Source organism: Hyperolius riggenbachi, chromosome 5 (genome assembly GCF_040937935.1).
Source record: "Hyperolius riggenbachi isolate aHypRig1 chromosome 5, aHypRig1.pri, whole genome shotgun sequence".
NCBI classification, from domain to species: Eukaryota; Metazoa; Chordata; class Amphibia; order Anura; family Hyperoliidae; genus Hyperolius; species Hyperolius riggenbachi.
The window spans coordinates 60,592,053-60,613,315 of NC_090650.1; the positions used below are offsets into that span (position 1 = coordinate 60,592,053).

The 21,263-nt window shown below is 45.4% G+C and overlaps 1 protein-coding gene across 2 annotated transcripts in view; it reads left to right on the top strand.

Annotated features, from left to right (window-relative positions):
* ITGB1 (integrin subunit beta 1) overlaps positions 1-19,986 on the top strand; it is an 88,363-nt gene extending 68,377 nt beyond the window's left edge. Inside the window, exons 12-17 of one of the 2 annotated variants that reach the window (XM_068235767.1) lie at positions 858-1,096; positions 4,569-4,791; positions 5,056-5,288; positions 5,997-6,163; positions 10,579-10,662; positions 16,566-19,986. In XM_068235767.1, the coding sequence (XP_068091868.1) occupies positions 858-1,096; positions 4,569-4,791; positions 5,056-5,288; positions 5,997-6,163; positions 10,579-10,656 (940 nt within the window). In that variant the 3' untranslated portion in view covers positions 10,657-10,662; positions 16,566-19,986. The remainder of the gene's footprint in view (positions 1-857; positions 1,097-4,568; positions 4,792-5,055; positions 5,289-5,996; positions 6,164-10,578; positions 10,663-16,565) is intronic. The other variant, XM_068235768.1, reaches the window with a different exon arrangement.
* Positions 19,987-21,263: the final 1,277 nt, after the last annotated feature.

Here is a 21,263-nt window from a genome sequence, read left to right on the forward strand (position 1 = left end):
TGGTATCCCCCCAAGTGTAGTGTCCCCTCAAGCCCGAGTGCTATGCTTTAAAATCTCACCTGTCCACTGGCATGATTCCTGGCCTCCTCCACAGTCACCAGGATAGCCTGTACCACTTTGCACCAGGCACATGTATGATGTCTTACACACATGGTGCCACATGGTACTGGCTTTCGTGGTGACAGGAATCATGCCAGTGGACAGGTGAGGTTTTAAACCCTGCACTTCAGTCAGACAGGGAAGGGCGGGGCCAGGGTGTGCTTTGAAGCATTTTGTTTCTTGCTGTCATATTTGGGGGAGCAGCCAGTGAGCAACAGCAACAACTGGCTGAATTTAAAGCATACCTGAATTCACAATAAACTGAGATAAACTATTGTTCCCATGGTCCTATTTCTACATATGACTTTCCTGAAATCCCAGTCTTATTTGCTTTCTAAAGAGTTGAAATTCTTGTTTAATGTTTTGGCAGTTTTTTGTAATGTTGATTAGCTCTTACACTAACAAATTTTGAACTACTGTATCGAACTTGTCTATGCCCTGGTCTCACATGTAGTTTTTATTCACTGTAGTTCCACAACCTCTCATTAGTTGTCTGTTACCCTGTGTCAGCCATACTGCAGAGGGACTGACCTTTACCTGAATGTTAAATTCTTGCAGTGAGAAAAATTTAGTTCTGTGTAGGCTTGGGACTGTACATACATGTTCTAATATTACATTGCTTTCAGATACCCTTTATCTGCTGACTTAGTGGACCATCACTCCAGAGTTTGCTTTGCTCTGAGCTCAGGAAAGCAGGCCTGAGAACATGAAGCTGTGAGAGAGGCTCCTTCTGACGTGTTTTGTTTCTTTATACTCAGATGTAACGAGGGTCGTATTGGGAAGCTGTGCGAGTGCAGCACGGAGCAGGTCAGCAGTGAAGACATGGATGCTCAGTGCAGAAAAGAGAACAGCTCGGAGATCTGCAGTAACAATGGAGACTGTATCTGTGGCCAGTGCGTGTGTAAGAAGAGGGACAATCCTAATGAAGTGTATTCTGGCAAATACTGTGACTGCGACAATTTCAACTGTGACCGATCAAATGGACTGATCTGTGGAGGTAAGTCTGGCCAAGGTTGTTTACATGAAAAGTCTAATTTACCGCTACATATTGTTTTTAAAAGTAGTCTCATCTGGAGTGGGAAGTGTCCACTTGTGCACTCACTGAGCACTTTATTAGGGTTACTTCATGAATACTGGCTACAGCCACCTTTTTCCCTCATTTCTTCATGGCCTTGTCTCTACAAGATACATACATGGGTAACTTATGGCCTGCTATGCTAATTCTTGCCTCTTTCAGAAACCATTTAGAAAAAAAAGCCCCTTTGTGATTCATTGAAATCACCTCCCCAGTATAAGCTGCTCTATAGAGCAGGGGTCCCCAACCTTTTCGGACCCGAGGACCGCTTTGATTTTCTCCAAAGGGCCGGCAGACCAGGATGGGGGGGGGAATCAAGCACGCTGCTCGATGTCCCTCTGCCTCCCCCCCCCCCCTTCCTGCATAGCAACACAGCGCAACATCAGCTACTCAACTGAGACGTGTGTGCAGCCCGGCCCAGAGAAATCGCCCAAAGGGATCGAATCCTGATCCCAGATGGGTGACATGAGTTGTTAGTGTGTATGCAGCTTAAAGTGTATCCAAGAACATAAATCAGAAAGATTTTATACTTATCTGGGGCTTCCTCCAGCCCCATATATAGGTGCGCATGTACAGAAGAGCCCGACTTGCACAACCAAGCCAGATTACCGGGGGTGACTGCTGCTGAACGGAGCCACACAGGAGGACAGTGAGGGAGGCAATGATGCTTATGGGGCTGGAGAAAGCTCCACATAAGTAAAAAAAATCTCTAGGATTCTAAAATATATGGTGCTCAAATCTAGGCTGCCAGCAATGTGTTTCTGTAAATGTAGAAGTGGGAGCGCTGAGCTGTGACTGTAAGGAGACAGTACTTAGTCAGGTCAGTGGCAGTACAGGGGAGTGGGGGTGGGAAGACGCAGACCCGAGCTTACAGAATAAGAGCTGCTAACCAAATCTTGCTGCCAGCTGGGGGAAGACACAGACAGGAATAGGAGAGGGGATTTGTCAGTCAGAACTCTGCACATTTTCACCTACAGTTCAGAAGCAACCAGAACAGATGGGTGCATGCTGAGTGATAAGCTGTCACTGAGGCAGCATGTGCGGTGTGCTGCTTGTCTGCTGCATGCTGAGTGATAGGCTGTCACTGAGGCAGTGTGTGCTGCTTGTCTGCTGCATGCTGAGTGATAGGCTGTCACTGAGGCAGCGTGTGCTGTGCTGCTTCTCTGCTCTGTGTGCTTCTGAACCGTAGGTGAAAAAGTGCAGAGCTCTAAAGAAATCCCCTCTTGTACTGCCTGTGTCTCCTCCCAGCTCAAGCATGGCAGCTCGTGTCCCCTTCTATTCCAGTCTTTCAGCAGGCTAGTGTTACCTGGCTGGCTGCTGCAGAGTCAGGACTGAGGGAACAATAACAGCTGTATCCTCAGTGTCTCCCTCCTCGGACTGTGCTGCCACACTCATCCAGGCTGCTTGAACAAGCCGGGTTTTGTGTGGGCATGTTTCATTGGCTGCCTCTCTCCCTTTCATTGCGCCAGAGCCTCACTGATTGGCTGGTGGTAGGAAGGGAGGGCTGGACAGAGGAAGAGATGTGTATTGGCTCAGCCACCCGGGGACCAGCCTCTGTATGTATTCCTGCTGGAGGCTTCCGGGTGGCACGGTTGATAGTACATTTTTAATGTAACTTACAGCCGCAGCTGCACTGCAGTGAGGCAGAGGACCACGGCCCAACACATGTCCTGCAGCCCGGTGGCAGGGTTGCCAACCTAATTTCGGATTTTTGACGGACAAAAGGCCCAAAAAAGCAGGACACACAATATTTTGGACGGACAGGGGGCGGAGTCAGAAGCGCACTTTTAAGTAGAATTGTGGATGGGGGTAAGCTGTGGGCAGTTTTACTTTTTTAGTATTTATATAGCACTGACATCTTCTGCAGCACATTACAGAGTACATAGTCCTGTCACTGACTGTCCACAGAGGAGCTCACAATCTAATCCTACCACAGTCATTGTATAATGTCCTGCCATATTTTTATTATGCATTATATAGCGCTGACCTCTTCTGCAGGATTTTACAGAATATAGAGCCATATTTTATTTCCTCCTTAATTATATCTTATATGGACTTTATGTGCCACATGACTGCAGTTCAAAGCAGCTGCAATGATATTGTGTGTCACCAGCCGCTGCAATTCATGCTGTGAGATGTAGTCCATTAATGTGGGCACAAACCCAGCCAGGACATATAGTCACATTTATGGACCACATCTCCCAGCATGCATTATTGCAGCAGCTGGTCAAGAGTGCAGAACATCACTGCAAATGCTTTGAACTGCAGTTCAAGCAACATGGGGGCACCTGAACAGACCACAAGATGACACTAGAGATCATCCTCTGAAAACACACATGAACAAAATGATGATACTCAAGTCCCTCCAGCAGTGTGCTTACAATCATTATAGAAGGGGGAGCACTGTGACTGGTAAGATTAGTTGCCAGCCACATGCAGATTCCAGCTGGGGAGAGGTAAGGGGGACACAGACACAGCAGGAGAGATGATTTAAGCTCTGCACTATTTTCACCTTCAGTTGGTAATCGACAGTAGAGGAGAGATAAGCAGTGCAGGGGAGTGACAGGCTGTCTGTGAGGCAAGCATGCTGAGCACTGCTCGATTCTCCTCTCCTCACCAAAGTGAACAAACTGTGCAGAGCTTGAATCCCCTCTCCTGCTGTGTCTCCCCCCAGCTGAGCTGCACTGAATGTGGCTGAAACTCGTTACCCACTGACATTTATAATGTATACCTGCTGCCTGGGGAGAAACTAGAAGAGGACGACGAATGACAAGTGAACTTCCTGCACCCACGCTGTGCATGCACAGCTCACTCCACGCCAGTCAGTAGCAGTCTGGACGGGGATTGTGTGTGGGCGGGCTTGCTAGGCAGCCTCTCTTCTTCATTGGCTGGAGAGAGCTGCCTGAGTTAAGGAGTCGACTGATTGGAGGAAGGGCGGGACAAAGTAGGAAGATGAAGCATGTAAATTTCATAGCTCAGCCGCCCGGGGACAAGCCTGGCTGGCTGGCTGACTTTGCCGGGATGCGCACATGCGCAGTAAGAATCGCGGCAACAGGCGCCTGTTTAGACGGACGTCTGTCTTAAAAGGACGGACACTACGGACAGGGGATTTTTAGTGTAAGAAGTACGGACTGCCCGTCCTTTTACGGACGGTTGGCAACACTGCCCGGTGGTTGGGGACCCCTGCTAGAGGATCAAGTGGGCCATCTGTACACTGACCAGGGATGAACTGTCACCAGACATCAAGAAAGATCATTTTAGGTGACATTTATTCCAAGTCTGCACATACGTTAGGTAGCCTGGGCTAGACTGCACCATTATTTGACCTCTGATTACAGTGCTGTATTAATATTTGCATTTTTACCTCAACCCACTGTTTGTTCTTTTGTTCTAGGTAATGGAGTCTGCAAGTGCCGAGTATGTGAGTGTTTCCCCAACTTCTCTGGCAGCGCCTGTGATTGTTCAGAGGATACGTCGACGTGTATAGCATCTAATGGGCAGCTGTGTAATGGAAGAGGCGTATGTGAATGTGGAAGGTGTAAATGTACAGATCCCAAATTCCAGGGCCAGACTTGTGAGATGTGCCAGACCTGCGTTGGAGTTTGTGCTGAACACAAGTAAGAGCTAGAATGCAATCCTTATATAAACAATGCTTTCTCCTTACAAGAAGCATTAGCATTGGATGAGGGAGCACAGTTTTGTCTTACAAATTCAGTATGAATAGTCAATCCACGTCCTTCATATAGCTTCATGTTTATTACTGGTTCCTGCTCAGTATTGCCATACATTTTGGCATTTTTCATTTCTTTAAACCTAAGTTTACATTTTCATGCTGCTTTTGTACATTTTTAATGTATTTTTTAAATGTGTACTTTAAACAGGGAGTGTGTGCAGTGCAGAGCATTCCAGAAAGGAGAGAAGCAAGCCGATTGCAAAACGCTGTGTTCACACTTCAACTTGACCATAGTGGACAGCCGTGATAAGTTACCTCAGCCAGGGCAGGTAGACGCCCTCACACACTGCAAAGAGAAAGATGCTGAAGACTGCTGGTTCTACTACAGCTACTCTGTCAATGCCAATTCTGAGGTTCACGTCCATGTTGCTAAAGACCCAGGTAATTATCTTTAATAGCTCCTATTTCTTTTGGCTCTGTATGGCCAACACTTAAAAGTAACCTAAAGTGAGAGGACTATGGAGGCTGCCATCTTAATTCCATTATAAACTAGCTGCCTTGCTGTCATGCTGAGCCTCTGTCTTTAGTTGTTTGAGTCACACACCTGTAATAAGCATGCAGCCCGTGGAGTCACAGCAGAGTTGCAGGATCTGATCTACAGGTTCATTCGGGGTCAGAGAAATGTAGTGAAAACAATGAATAAAAATGCTTATTTTTTTTACAATATTAATCTATAGTTTGTTAGTGTTTGTCCATTGTAAAATCTTTCCTCTCCCTGACTTGTGAAATTTATCACTGGTGGTGACGTCTTTAGTTCTGCCAGGTGATCTGTACGGAATGTTTGTTACTGAGAGTTCTATGCACAGAGGGAGATATTGCTTGCTTGGCAGTTGGAGAAGGCAATTATTTGCCACAAGGTTCACAGACAGGAAATGGTCAGGACCATGGTCATGACCTCAGACTGTGGTAAAATTCCTCTCGTCCAGAAGGTGAAAAATACCCGCGGGCTGAAATGGTTAAAGTATTAGAGGAACAGAAGTCGGGTAACTTTTTATTTTATAAGAGAAGGAAGATGGCAGCCTCAGTGTTCCTCTCCCTTCATGTTCCCTTTAATGGGAGTGTCTTCATTTGTGCACTTTCCTGTTTCAGAGTGTCCCAGTGGCCCTGACATAATCCCCATTGTTGCTGGTGTGGTGGCTGGCATTGTACTCATCGGACTGGCCCTGCTGCTTATATGGAAACTTCTTATGATTATCCATGACAGACGGGAGTTTGCCAAGTTTGAAAAGGAAAAGATGAATGCCAAATGGGACGCTGTAAGTACCACGCTCATTTTATCTTCCTCTTCTTTTCCTAACAGAGCAATGACAAGTGAAAAGTGTACTTAGGAGTAGGCAAGTTTTGGTGTGGCATAGGCTGGGAGTGGTTATTGGAATTACAGGAGTAGATTGGGTTTAAGAAGTTTATGGGTAGAGGGGGCAGCGGATTGGGCATATAGGGTGATGAACGATGTATCAGTTGAAGTTAGACATTGATGAGGCAGGAGACTTCTTGGAAGGATGGATGTTTGGGTTGGTCATTAGTAATAGGTGGGGAAGGTAAGGTTAGGGAATTGTTTAAGTGTAGGTATTTCCTTAAAGGACTTACGAGGCCAAAATCTGCCCCCAAAATTTAAAAAAAGTTAACTACCTGCATGACTTTGTAAGGCACGGAGGACGCCGTCCGCGCCCTCCGTGCCGTTCTGCCTGGTCCCCTCTGCTCAATTGCCCCCCGAAAGGCTGCGACCCCACGGTCCGGGTCGGTATCTGCAGCCTGCATAAAAGATGGCCGCCGGCGCTGACCACGGCTGCGCAGTCCGCATAGCCGCTACTGCGGCTGCGCAGCTCTAGGGCCAACCCCCCGATCCACGTAACAGGCAGCGTGGATCGGAGGGTTGGCCCTAGAGCTGCGCAGCCGCAGTAGCGGCTATGCGGATTGCGCATCCGTGGTCAGCTCCGGCGGCCATCTTTTATGCAGGCTGCAGATACCGACCCGGACTGTGGGGCCACAGCCTTTCGGGGGGCTATTGAGCAGAGGGGACCAGGCGGAACGGCGCGGACGGCGTCCTCCGTGCCTTACAAAGTCATGCAGGTAGTTAACTTTTTTACGTTTTGGGGGTAGATTTTGGCCTCGTAAGTCCTTTAAAATGTACCAGAGATGGCAATAATGGGTGTATTTATACTTACCTGGGGCTTCCTACAGCCCCAGGAGTCTTATGAGCTCTTTTGCCGACCTCTCCGGCCGCTCAGTTTACTTCTTATCCCCCTCCCCGATAATCTGGCTAGCTGCACTCTTTTGTGCATCAGCGGGTTGGCTGCATGTGCAAACTGTTGCGCTCCCGCATGGAGCGTCCTGCGCCTCCCGGGCACGGCAACGAGGCAGGGGATGCACAGCCGGGACTGCCCATGCACAGAATCCCACGACTGGCCAGCTGAGGCTGGAGGAAGCCCCGGGTTAGTATAAATAACTCATTATTGCCATCTCTGGCACACTTTGAGAGGGACCGCGGAAATTTTTCTCTGAGGGCTTCTTCACATTGAAGGCGTTTTCAGGGGTTTTTTTTCGGCCGCCCCCCTGGTTTTTAAAAAAGCCCCTTGACCACGTGGCCGATGAATGTCTATGATAAAGTTCATATTAGCGCGGGTTGTGCGCAGTGCAGCTAGGAAAGAGGTGCGTGTTCAAGGTTTCGGGGCGATTCCGCCTCAATGGAAGGTGTAGGAAAATTGGCTAACGCCTACAAAAATGCGCAATAAGGTGTCAGGTAATGAATTACAAAAACCGCTTGGAAAAAAAATGCTTAGAAAACTGCTAAGCACAAAAATGAATCGCCCACCCAAGCGCTGGGAATCGGAAAAAAGACACCCCAAGCGCCTAGCGCTAGCTACATGCTTCCCCCCCCTACCTGCGGCGTCCCCCCGTTGCTTCCGATCGCCGCCAGCGCCGCTTGCCCATAAGGAAATCCAGCTCTTCCCATAGCGATAAACGGAGTGACGTCATCGACTTCACAGGGAGTCCCGATCCACCCCATAAGGGGTATGCGGGGGGGCCCTGTATCGCGGCGGGTAGCGGCGCATTGGCGGCGGCGATCAGACCAAACACGCAGCTAGCAAAGTGCTAGCTGCGCGTTTGAAAAAAAAATTATGCAAATCGGCCCAGCAGGGCCTGAAGAATCCTCTGCGGCGGGTTACCCCGTGTCCAGCACGGGGTTACCGCTAAGGAGGTTAACAGAAACACGAGCTGTGAGACCTATGGAAGCACCATATTTATTTTCTTTTAAACCGTAACAGTTGCCTGGCAGCCCTGCTGTTCTTTCTGGTCAGTATTGTCTGAATCACACACCTGAAACAAGCATGCAGCTTAATCTTGTCAGATTTGTCAGACATCTGATCTGCATGCTTGTTCAGGGATTATGGCTTAACGTATTAACCCTCCTGGCAGTCTATTAAAAACCGGCAGGGGGCAGCGCAGCAGTTTTTTAATTTTTCCCTTTTTTTTTTTAAATCCTGTAGCGAGCCTAGGGCTCGCTACATGATAGCCGCTGTGCAGCGGCATCCCCCCACCCGCTTCGATCGTCTCCGGCGATTTGCGATCAGGAAATCCCGTTCAAAGGACGGGATATCCTGGAGGGCTTCCCAGTCGCCGGATGACGTCATCGACGTTGTGACGTCATCGGGGTTACCGACAGGAAGGTTAAGAGAATCAGCAGGACAGCCAGGCAATTGGCATTATTTAAAAGGAAATAAACACGTCAGCCTCAATATCCCTCTCACCTTGCCTTCACTTTAATGCTGGGAATACACCGTGAGATTTTTTGGCAGATAGATGGTTCGATAGATAATTACAGGCATGTCCGATCTGATTGTCGATCGTTTTTCTGATCGATTTCTCATAGAAGTGAATGGAAAGCGATCAGACAGTAAATCTGCTGAAAAATCTCATATTGTATTCCCAGCATAAGGCTCATTTCCCGCTTGCACAGAAAATGTACCAGTTTTCTTCAATGCAGCGAAACGCAGCAAACAGATCTGTTAAAAATTGCTTGTGCTTCCACTTGCTATTTTTATTGGATCCATTCAGTACGTTGCGTTAAATGCAGCACAATGTCCCGGCCTGCAGGGTTTTCCAGACAGCGGATACGTTTTCCTTGTTGACCTAGGGTGGAAACTTATCCACTTCCGAATTGGATGTAACTGCCCTGCAGATGTCTACAAAACATGCAGTGTTGGGGTAATCTGAGGTTCTTTTCCATTTTCCTTTTAAGATTGTAACCTCCTCTGCATAACGAACTTATTTTCCTTCATTTTCTGTTCATGTCTCTATCCTCTATGGCCTGGGATGCTTTTATATCTTTTCTCTCATAGACCACAGGCATATAAATAGAGGTACAGAATATAAATAGAATAGACCATTATGTTAGCGAAATACTTTATAGCAGAGTTCTATTTCTGTAAAAAAAAAAAAATGCCCTGGCCTTGGAAAAGATACATTTTGTCCAGACAGTTGTTAAAGTGGACTTGAACTCAGAACTTCATCTCCGTTCTAAAAGATACAAAACAGCAGAATGACCTTTAAAGAAAACCATTTCTTTGTAACAGCTGGTACAAATCATGCAATAAATCTTTGTCTACTTCCTGCTTTCATAGAAGCAGACATAGGGTTAACATCCTGATTTACCAGTGAGCTCTCTGCCGTGGCAGTCAGCTGACACCGCTAAGGGACACAGAGGATATGGTTTCCTTCTCTCCTGTACACCTTAAAGCGGGATTGTCACCATAAATATCAAATTTCAACAGCAACTGGTCTGAGTGAGTGTATTAAGTGATAAAGGTGCTAAATCATGCATTCAAAACTTTAAAAACTTCTGCTGTTATGGTTTGGAGTTATCACATACCTTAGGAGCACTGTCCTTTAATAGCCATTGGCTAAAATTAAGGGAAGAAATTGTATCAGTATTTAGCCTCAAACTGTGGGCAAAAGCCATGGCCCCCACCAGGAACAGAATTCTCTTCATTTACTATATAAAATTCACTGAAATCAAAACGCGGACAGTACAATACATGTGTTATGCAAGTAGATCAAGTATTTATCTACTTATATATGTTTGTTTTTTTTCCCCTGGCATAGTATGGCTAATCCTCCTGCTTTAAGGAGTTACAGTAGTTTACATTGTGTTCTATCCTTGACACCCTTCCATATTGTAGAGCAGAGAGATTTCATAGTCAAGTCTCCAGAGGATGGTCTCATCCCCCGGGGTCCAGAGGAGGGTTAGAAAGTGAGGAGACTATGCAGACACTGTTCTCACAAAGCTGAGGGATCACATTTCCCTGGCCTCCTGTTTCCTAGTACTGCTCACTGTCTCAGAGTAGGATTAGCAATATTGGAAAAGGCATTGCTTGCCTCCATATGTCAGAGAGCCACGTTATGTCCTTTTGCCAAGGACTTATGTGGCTTCCAATGAACTGGAACTCTGCTGGATTCCACATATTCCAGTGTTTGGTGAGAACTCGAGCTGAGGAGTTCCCGCTTGGGTTATTGGCACTTTATCCACTAACTTTCCTGGGTAATTTCAGTCCAAATATTACCACATAGTCCTGTTAGATGTACCTTTTGTACTTAGTTACTTTCAGTCACTGTCCAGACCTTCTACCAGGCTTTATATGTCAACTATTTCTCTGTGGATTCCTTTCTCCAGCAAGAGAATCCCATTTACAAGAGTCCTATTAATAATTTCAAGAATCCAAACTATGGACGCAAAGCTGCCGCTCTCTGAGTCTCAGTTTGTATTTCCTTTTCTTTCCTTTTTCTGCTTCTTTTCATGCATGCTCCTTGCACTGTGCTTCCTCTGACTGATAACACTGCTACTCCCTGCCTGATTACTGTGTGTAGTGTGAAGAGGTATTGTGTGTGATGTCAACTGGCATGACAAGCTGTCAGTCTGCTAAAGTACCGCAACTGAATTGTAAGGGGGGGGGGGAATAGATGGGAATGACCAGACACTGCGTGCTTTATGGTTTTTGATGAAAATAAAATGCATTTACCTTCTTGAAACAAACTATTTGTGTTTGAGCTTTATGAGAGCAAGAAGAAACATCCCATGATGCACCACTGCTGTTTAGTGAGATAAGCTACCCCTGACCTGTTAACCTCCCCCCATCCTTTTTAGTGACCCCTGTAGCCCCCGTTCTGCTTAGTCATAATCTTCGACTGAGCATAATGTTTAATATGGGCGGGAGGAAGTGGCAGCTCTTCCTCCACTCTGCCCATCCATAATTCCACCCCCTTTTCTTGCCGCTATAATTCCACATTTGATTCGCTGCAGGGGAGCTGCGCTGTGTGCGGGCTTGTGGTAATTGAGTTCGGATATCCTTCCGACTTGAATTACCAGAAGCCCGCACACAGCGCAGCTCCCCTGCACATTGTGTGCAGTGAATCAAATGTAGAAATATAGCAGCTAGTGGAGGGGACTAAGCACAGGCAGAGGGGAGGAAGAGGTGCCACCTCCTCCTCGCCCATATTTGTCTGCAGAATGGGGGCGCTGGAGGTGGGAGGATGGTGCTGTGTGCTAGTTACAGCACCAGTAATAAAACCATATTCTAAGTATTTGGGGTGGTTGGGACCATGTCAGCGGTACTTTAATATACTGATCATTCTGAAGGGTTGAGCACCCATGCAGAGTGTTGGTGTACAGTATTAGTTTAATAGAGCCATACCATTACTACCTGCAGACAGCCGTTTCAGGCTTACACTGGCCTCCTTCACTGCAAGGCATTGATTGATAATGCTGTAGTTTTTGCTTCTAATGTTTAATTAAGGGAAGGCAGTCAGGCAAAAAAGGCATTAGTTATCTTAAATGCTTTAAGAAAATAATTAACTTAAAGAACTATTGCGAGAAATTGTACCATTTAAAATACTTGTGTACAAATACCTTTAAAGAGAACCCGAGGTGGGTTTTAAAAATTCTAATTGCACACAGTGGTTGGGTCTGCATATAATGCCGAGCCTCTGTTGTCTGCTGTTCCCCATAAATCAAACCGCCCTGCTAGCGTCACACAGCGTGTTGATAGCCGGCTGTTTACATGGCAGTGTCACTCTCTGCCGCTCCCCCGCCTCCTCCATAACGCCGCTCCCCGCCTGCGTCTTTTCCCTCCCAATCAGCGGGGAGGGAAGAGACGCAGGGGGTAGCGGCGATATAGAGGAGGCGGGGAAGCGGCAGAGAGTGACAGTGGCCATGTAAACAGCTTGCTATCGACGCTGTGTGTTGCTAGCACGGCGGTTTGATTTATGGGGGACAGAAGAGCGCGGGGGGGGGGGGTCTGTGGGAGAACAATATAGTAACAGAAGCTGGGCATTATAAATGTTATTGTATGACAGCGCTCCTCTTCTTGAGTCCTTATACCTAGAAAAGATGAACACATCTAGACATAGTGCGTTACTGTTAATTATCAACTGTTCCTTTTATATAACACCCATCAAGTGCCAATCTTGTGTTCACTCGTGCTCCAGTGCATAAATTCCACCAATCTCAAAGCAAGATATGAGCTCACCAGATATATGCCACCTCACAAACCAGGTGGGTCTAGCGTGTAAGATATTCCACTGCGATCAAGCGTTTTCAATTTTCAAACAGGTAATTTAATCCAATTTCCTCAATAAAACAATGAAAAACACATAGCATAAAATCCTTTAAAAAAGAGAAATTCCTGCGCTATAGTGCGCACTCACATAATCCTCATTAGGTTCTAGGCATGTAAGGTAGGTCAGGCTCCTGTCCCAGTGATGCACCCTTAGTCACGGCGTCCCGCTTTCCATAGAGTTGGCCTCACTGCGAACTCAAATGTGCCCGGCCACTGCTCGTTCTACTTCCTGCTTCCTGTGACATCAGACGCTCCCCGCACCGCCTTACGCGTTTCGTCCCCTAGGACTCATCAGAGGCTGACGTCACAGGAGCGCCCGACGTCTCTTATCCCCAAACCAATGTGAGTGCGCATGTCACTTCGTAATCTCCGCGCTTGCGCAATGAAGTCCGTAATCACTCCACTGTTTTTACGTATATCCGTATATTTCCCCACTGGGCATGCTTATTATCTCCCAGTCTGTAACCCGACTCGGACACCGCAAAACGCTAGCCTAATTTATGTATAGGATGATTAATCCTGGTTCTCCTGCCCTCTACTGGTTGATGGGCTAATTACGGTTTGTACAGTTACATAAGCTGGGCATTATATGCAGACCCAGCCTCTGTGTGAAATTAAGATTTTTAAAACCCACCTTGGGTTCTCTTTAAGAAGTAAATTTACCCTAGAGTAAAATGTACTATAACTTTTCTCCTATGTTTCTGTTGCTTATAGTAGATAGTAACAGATCTGACAGGTTTTAGATTAGCCCATCTCCGTATAAGGGATTTTCTCAGTATTTCATTCATTACAAAAGCACTCCCTGGGGCGTACGAGAGGAATCGGCGTGGGCCCGGCGGATCGCTCAGAAACGGCCCTATCAGTCCGCCGACAGTGCGTACACACGCCTGACTGTCGTTGGAACGCCTACCCAGCGGGAGGTGGCGACGGACCCGTCGTTGCCTCCAGTCCGGCATGTGTACACGGACCTTTAGGCTTCAGAAATCAGTTCTCTCAAATAGAGCAAACTTCTCAGACTATGGTTGCACTTATGTGTAGCTGAACAGTTGTCACATAGTGTTTATATAGCACTGATCTCTTCCTCAGTGCTTTACAAAAGTATATAGTCTTGTCACTAACTGTCCCTCAGAGGGGCTCACAAGCTGATCCCCATCATAGTAATATATCCTTTGTAGTCTTTATTATCTGCTTAGTACCGATCACACAGCATTCCCAGAAGCTCTGCCGCTGCCTGTACATCAGGAACACAGCTTAGGCAACGTGCTGCTGGAGAAAGACTAAACGGCAATAAAGCAGGAAGCAGAAACAGCAAGAGTGCTTCCATCTACTACCATGGTCTGTAATATGCTGCTATTAGTATAACGTAATGTATGTGAGTCATGCAATGAACTATGGGAGCACCTCTGTGCTGCAACTGCTCTGAATAGTGCTGTTCCATCATCTCCCATCATCTTTACAGCAGCAGAATCAATACAAAGATTACAATTGCATTATTAGGAGATACCTTTCAATCCTTATTCTGAAGACTTTCAGGTTTGAGAAGGTTATCTTCCATGTGTCCAGGGCGTGTTACACTGTGTATTAAAGAGGAGCTGTTAGGTATAAGGTCTCAGAGAAAATAAACACATATATCAGTAGCTAAAGATTGGCTGTACTTACATTACATATGCATTTCACTGTCCACGTTTGGATTTCACAGAATTTGTATATAGTATATGCAGAGATAGATGCTCCTGACAGCTCATGGCAGGCTCCATGTTTGTGAAGCCAAATGTGTCGTCATGTCCTGCCTGCTTCTGATCACAGATAAGCTCGTTCTTGAACAACTGACTCCTGCAGTGTAGTCTGCCCGGAGATTTATCAGTGCTACGCTCTGGACTGATTACACAAGCTGCTGTACCGTCTCATTAGCAGCCGAGGGGAGGGCCCCAGAATGCTTTGCAGTTTAGCTGCGGCTTGCGTCTTTATGGGTCTATAACAGACTTTAAGATAAGCACACATCAAAGGTAACTGAAATGTTTATCTTCACTAATGGCTTTTGAGCTTCCTTCTAAACTGTTTAACACAGGAGAATAGAGGTTTAAATTAGCTTCTGCAGCCTGACAGTTACTCTTTAATAATTATGTGCTCGGTAAAGAAGTCCTCTAACCATTCTGCCAGTCATGCTTTGTGTGTCGCACTTTACTTGTCACTGTGTTGGATAATGCACTGTGTGCAGTGTTGCTATTTAGCGTTGTTTAGCTCTCCAATACGTTGTAAGGCTTTTGTTTGTGGGAATGGTTTGCTATACATGCTTACCTCCGCATTTACTGTACAAATGATGTAATAGAGAAATCACCCTTGAAGTGTGTTTTTAAAAAAAAAATTGTTTACAAAATTGGTACAAGTGCATGCAGTGAGCACCTAGCACCTTCTCAACACTATATTGATTTCCTAGAAGCCTCTCCAGTGAGCCTCAGGGGATCCCTGCAAGTGGCTGGAAGCTGATTTGGGCCAGGTTAACGGGCATGTGTCAGGGAATCTGCGCCGCACGTTATCGTCGCATTGCATCATATAGGGTGAAGCACACAGTCTATGTAAAGTATGCTTCATTGTAACTGTTAACGCAAATGGTTTACAGTGACACACTGTGTTGCTATGCCGTTGGCGCATCCATGGAGTTACATCGGATTGCAGTGTGGCGGGTTCTGTAGGATGTGCGTTAACCGTGTAATGTGTGAGTTTGCAGTGAAACATACTTTCATTGTACTATGTGCTTCACTATTGCCTTGCGGTGCAACTTTTTCTCTTGCGTTGAGATGGTAACACAATGTGCATAGTGGAAATGGACTCTTTGAGTTGGTTTACACTATGAGCGCTTTTCTAAGCGCCAGTGATTTGAAAACTGCTTACTAATGTATTGATTGCTAAAGTGACGTTACACGCATAGCATTACTCCAGGAAGCGAACAAAAAGGAAAGGTATCTGCACTCCTATGTGTAAGTGCTGGATGTGCTAGGGTATATATATATATATATATATATATATATATATATATATATATATATATATATATATATATATATATATATATATATATATATATATATATATATATATATATATATATATATATATATATATACCCATTAAATAAGCACCAACCAGCTGTTAGTAAGTATATAGTCACAAGAAATCTTTATAACACATGATGGAGCCACAACATATAGTTCATATGCAGTATATGGAATAATTGATAATGATATACCCATATGCTTATACCAACACAAAGATAAAAACACACATTTGCACAGCCAAGCCATCTGGTCACGATTGCACATCCCCACAATAGTAAACCAATCAATGAATAAATCTCCACTCAGGGTTTAGATAAAGCCCATGAAGTGAAGGAACCCGGGTTCAGTCTAAAGTGCAGTGCATAAACAAGTGACAAACATCAATTCATTACTTCAGGAAGCACTTTTAAACTCCCTGGCACTTAGAAAATTGCTCCTTCTTTTTTGTGTTACGTGCTGGATTTACCTACGGACTGCGAAATTTGATTCAGACCTGTCTGGACAAAGTAGCTAGTATACGTTAAAGTTCAACTGAAGTGAGAAGACTATGGAGGCTGCCATATTTATATCCTTTTAAGCAATACCAGTTACCAGGCTAACCTGCTGATCTATTTGGCTGCATTAGTGTCTGAAGCACACCAATAACAAGCACGGAGATCTGACTGTCAGAAACCTCTGATCTGCATATGCTTGTTCAAGGTCTATAGCTAAAAGTATTAGAGGCAGAGAATCAGCAGGATAGCCAGGCAACTGGTATTGCTTAAAAGGAAATTAATATGGCAGCGTCCATATTGCTCTCACTTCAGTTGTCCTGTCAGGACCTCCTGGACTCTTTGGAGCAATGTTTTAGAAATGCATTGTTTGTACGGTGTGTACGGTGCTAGGTATGCATTGTAAGCAGCCCATACTGTTAGTTGCATTTTCTAAGCACACTACAGGTGCACTTTCTGGCCATAGGCTTTACATTCTCCCCTTTTTGTTCTCTGCAGGGTGAAAACCCCATCTACAAGAGTGCAGTGACGACAGTGGTGAATCCGAAATATGAGGGGAAATGAGGGACTCCTTTTGTGTACAGTCTGCCACACTGTATGCAAAGTAGTATTTTTTTGTTTTGTTTTTTAAACCACCATGGATATCCGATGGGTAAATCTGCAGCGATTTACTGAAGCATTACAGTGTTTGACATTCAGATTTTCACCATGTACAGTTTATGTAAAAAAAAAAAATAATGGAATGAATTAATGCCTGGATTGCGAGAAAATGTAATTTGTGCCATGGGACTGTTATAAGGATATAGGCCGGGTAGAGGTTCGCTGTCACGGGAAAGGTCACACTGTGCCTTTTTGACCTCCTTGCTCTGTGCAAGCAGATGTTGTTTTTTTTTTCTTTTTTTTTTGTAGGGTTTAATTACAGAGGGCTTTGCCAGTGCAAGTATTACAATTCTGCTTCACAGGGAAAATCAGGGTTGGAATTTACATACAAGCCATATAACGTGATGCAAGCCTCAGACTACAGCATGATCAGCAGGTTTGTGGATGGAGTAATGTAGGTTGTGGGGGGAGGGAGGGGGGGGGGTCTGTAAAATATAGAACGGGTGACTTGAAGTGCAAGTGAGGAAGCGAATAATGGATGCAATAAACTCTCCTAGAGCATGGCTCTGCAAAATGGTAAATTCTGGCTCTGCAGGGCGTGTTCACACTTGTGCAGCAATGCAGTTACCATGGGGACGGGTGGTAACCACTCCCAGTGAATGCTGATGTGTCATCAGTAGGGGATTTGGGCATTGCTAGATGATTATCTTCCTTTCAGTGCAGCAGGCTGCTTGACAAGTATGCCATGACAGAAGCATTGTGACTTCTCCTTCTGTCAGCTGAGGGAGGGGACTGCCAGCAGCACTACCTCTATGCCCTACCCCTTCCTTTTAAACCCCACCCTCTTATGTACAGTGGCTGAGCTGGCCCCTACGTCAAAGGTAATGTGTGTGTGTGTGAGCTGTTACTGAAGGGAGTGACAGATCCGCCCTGAATAGTGAAGTTGTGTGTCTGATCCTGCATTCCATCATGACCACAGTAAAGAAACAAATGATATCTGGTGTCCAGAAGCATTGTGGGTACTCCACATGAACACAGACGGCAAGCAGGGAGTACAGAAGGGGGTGGTATTGAGTTGTGAACTGAGGCAGTGTTCATTTCATACTCCAAGCTCCGTAAAAAGTAAAGGATCCACCTGGGTTTATGCAAGTTATGCTAATTTATCTTTGAATATGATACGTTAAATGATTGCTGAAAAACAGCACTTTTGGTAAACGGTCTGTATCCTGCAGTGAGAGGAAAGTATTCTTGTCACGCAGTCCGTATTGTTGAAACGGAGCGATTTCTCTCAAGCCTTCTTTTGTGTTTTAAATATGCCCCTCCCATTCCCCATGCAGCTGTATAATGCAGACAGTCTGCTTCTGTTATCCTATAAGCAGACAAGTCTGGCAAGGGAGAAAGTTTAACCCTTTCCCATGTGGGCTTTAAAGGACAGAAATGTTGCTATCCAATGCCCGAACCAAAGACCCATCTAAAAATCATCCTTTGAATAAAGAAAAACTCTCATCATGTTAGTGGATATGTGAAGTGGACTTGCTGCTGCACACTTCACCTCCCCTCTGCAATATCATAGACCACCTGTAGGCTTGCAGTAAGACTTACACATGTGTAATGCGTAAGCATACCTCAATTGCTAGGGTGACACTACAGTGCAGGAGTGCTGTACAGACACGCCTTTCACCTATAGCTCAGGAGTGTGTATTATTTAATGAGGCAGCACATGGGTGAGATGAGCAAGGATAACACAAGATGGTCCTTCACCAGTGTTTAGAGATTGCTAAATGATGAGACCATTTTTGTGCATCAGATTTTTGGCCACGACCTCACAAACGGCCAAGATTGTTTTCTAATGTATAGAAGCCATAAATGACAGCTGTAATGCAGAGGCTGCATATATAATCAGGACTTCCACAGTATACACAGTTTTATCAATTCATATTTTTTAAAGCCTCTTGCATTGACATGAATTTGATTATGGAAAGCTAATTAGATGTAAAAAAAAACAAAAAAAAAACGGACAGTATTTAAAGCGGATCCGAGATGAAAAACTAACTATAACAAGTAACTTGTCTATATATCTTATCTAAAGTTTAGATAGTTTACACAGCATATCTAGCTGCAAACAGCTTCAACAGTATATGATTACTTCTTCCTGTGTTACAATGAGAGTAGCCATGTTCTGCTTGTGATCATTGCACACAGGCAAGCTGCTCTGCATCTCCAGCCCTCAGCCTGTGAAAACTCCCCTCTGCCTCTGAAATCTCTGGCTAGTAACACCTCCTCCTGCCCAGACTGAGCTCTAAGCCCTTGCTACGTATGTCTCAGAGTGCCTCGGTGCTGGAGGAGCTGTGGACGAGGCTTGTTTAATTTATAGGGAATTCGGATATTAAAACAAAAATTTGCTTGAAGAATGCCCTATAAACTATGTAAGGAACACAATTATGCAATAAGTAAAAGTTCATCTCGGATCCACTTTAATGAGCAGCCAAGGGGAATGTATGGTGGAGTACCTGTTTATGTGGCCAGGAGCACAATCTAGTTGATGATGGGGCCTAATGTCTGAAAGCTAGTGATCTATTGAGCATGATAGATGGTTCCAATGATACGGTTTCCATTATCATCCAATTTGAACCCCTTCCAATTTTCCTTCAGAAGCAGAGCAGGATCATCCACCAGGCAACCTAGGCAGGTGTCAAGGGGCCCACCTGCCACTTTCTTCACCCCTCTATACTTTAGCTTCCCAAAAGAACCACAAGAGGACCCCAAATCTATTGCCTAAAGCCCCTGTTACATCTTAATCCATTTCTGTTTAGAAGTGGAGGAGAATGTGGTTGCTATTATCAGGGCCCCGGGTGCTCCTACCACAATCGGCGTGAGCTCTGTAACTGTATTCGCTGCACAAGTTTGTACATATCCTTAATTCCTAGCCAAAAATCTGAGTGCATTATTTGTGTAAAGGCCTTAAATCATGTCAGAGTATGTCTGTTCTGAAACAAGGTGCTTCCTGGTCTTCCAAATCACATCATATAGAAGCGTCTGTCTGCATTTCATCCGAACCGCACCAAAGCTGTAAAATGGAAAGAGAGCCGTGCTGCGGGGTATCGCCGCGGCGACCATTCATCATCCACTCTCATCACACACTGATCTCCATTTCGTGCCATACAGATTCATTGTATTCTAGCCTTGGACCATTTGCTTTGCCTGTGTTTCATGTTTGTCACATTCTTATTTTTAAGTGCCTTTTTATTTTAGCAGGTGTTCACTTTTTACAATACTGTTAACTGAAGTTATTTATTAAATAAAAACTACTTTAAATTTATTCTCTGGACTGCTTATTGTGTTTATCTGCTTGGGATGTGTAGATGAGCTGAACATGCAGGTGGAGATCACTGAGGGGTGTTTCTGCTCTGCAGCTGCTTGGAGGGGAAGATTAAGGGACAATTCACGAAACATCGGTAAAATTCATATGCTGACGGTGAGAACAAAGGCGCCAACACAAGGATAAAATTGCTAAAACTGTTTAAAAAAGGGAGGTAGTGGTGGACTTACCGCCCCAAAAATAGACTTTATTCTGTTGATTTTGGTCAACAATTCACTTTATTTGAATACTCCACAAGCCAGGCGCCTCTGTGGCACTTGGCTTATTATGGACATGCTATAGCTGATCCAGTATTTGCTTGATAAAGCAGGATTGCACATGCTGGGTGTTTGCAAAGCTGGGTGACGACTGGTCAGGATAATGATATTGACTGGTCATTATCACCCAACACACGGAGCTTGCCTGGACACCAGACTTACCATGTACCCTTGTTTGTGTCCGAGGAGTGGAACATTGAGCATGTGAGATATGCTTGCAAATTTATGCGATCTTGTATGTGCATTTCCTTTGCAATTTGCAAACTGAATAAAAGGGATTGCACCATAAAGGCGCTCTCTTCTCTGTCAGAGAAATACAATGTAATTATTCTTAAAAACACGAATGCAATCGCTGCGCAAAGTGATTTTGTGAGCATTTGCATTTCCTCCCCCCCCCCCCCCGGGCTCTGCTGTCCCCCCTTAAAAATAGCACCAGGCCAGCGACAATCTGCTTGTCGCTAGCCTTCTGTTTACCTGGCACTTGACAATCTGTGTCCTGCTCCCCTGCCTCCTCCATTTCATGCCTCCCGCCTCTGTCCCCTCGCTCCCCGTCTCCAGATGCCTGGTGATGTAGCGGCAATTTTTACAGGAACAAGGTAGCAGTTCTATGCAGCGCTCAGGCAGAGGCGGGAGAGGCTCCAGCGGCAATCTAGGAATCTGCGCGGTAGACTTGGGTGCAGGATACAACCGGTATATGGCTGCTCCTGCTGCTGCACAAGTCAAAGCAGTGTTAAAAACTATTCCTCCTCCAGGCCGCCATGGATAGTGGGAAATTAAAATATTCGGCTTCCAGCAATTGCTGGAAGCCGAATTATTGTGTTTTAAAAGTAACTTCAGCTCCGTCTTCTGACTGCGCCAAAGTTACTCCCTGTGCGCTCAAGTCTCCTGCGCTGCATTCACTGTGTTCGCTCCAACGTCAGGGCGCAGTGTAGTTAGGGGCGTGCAACATGCTCTAATGTT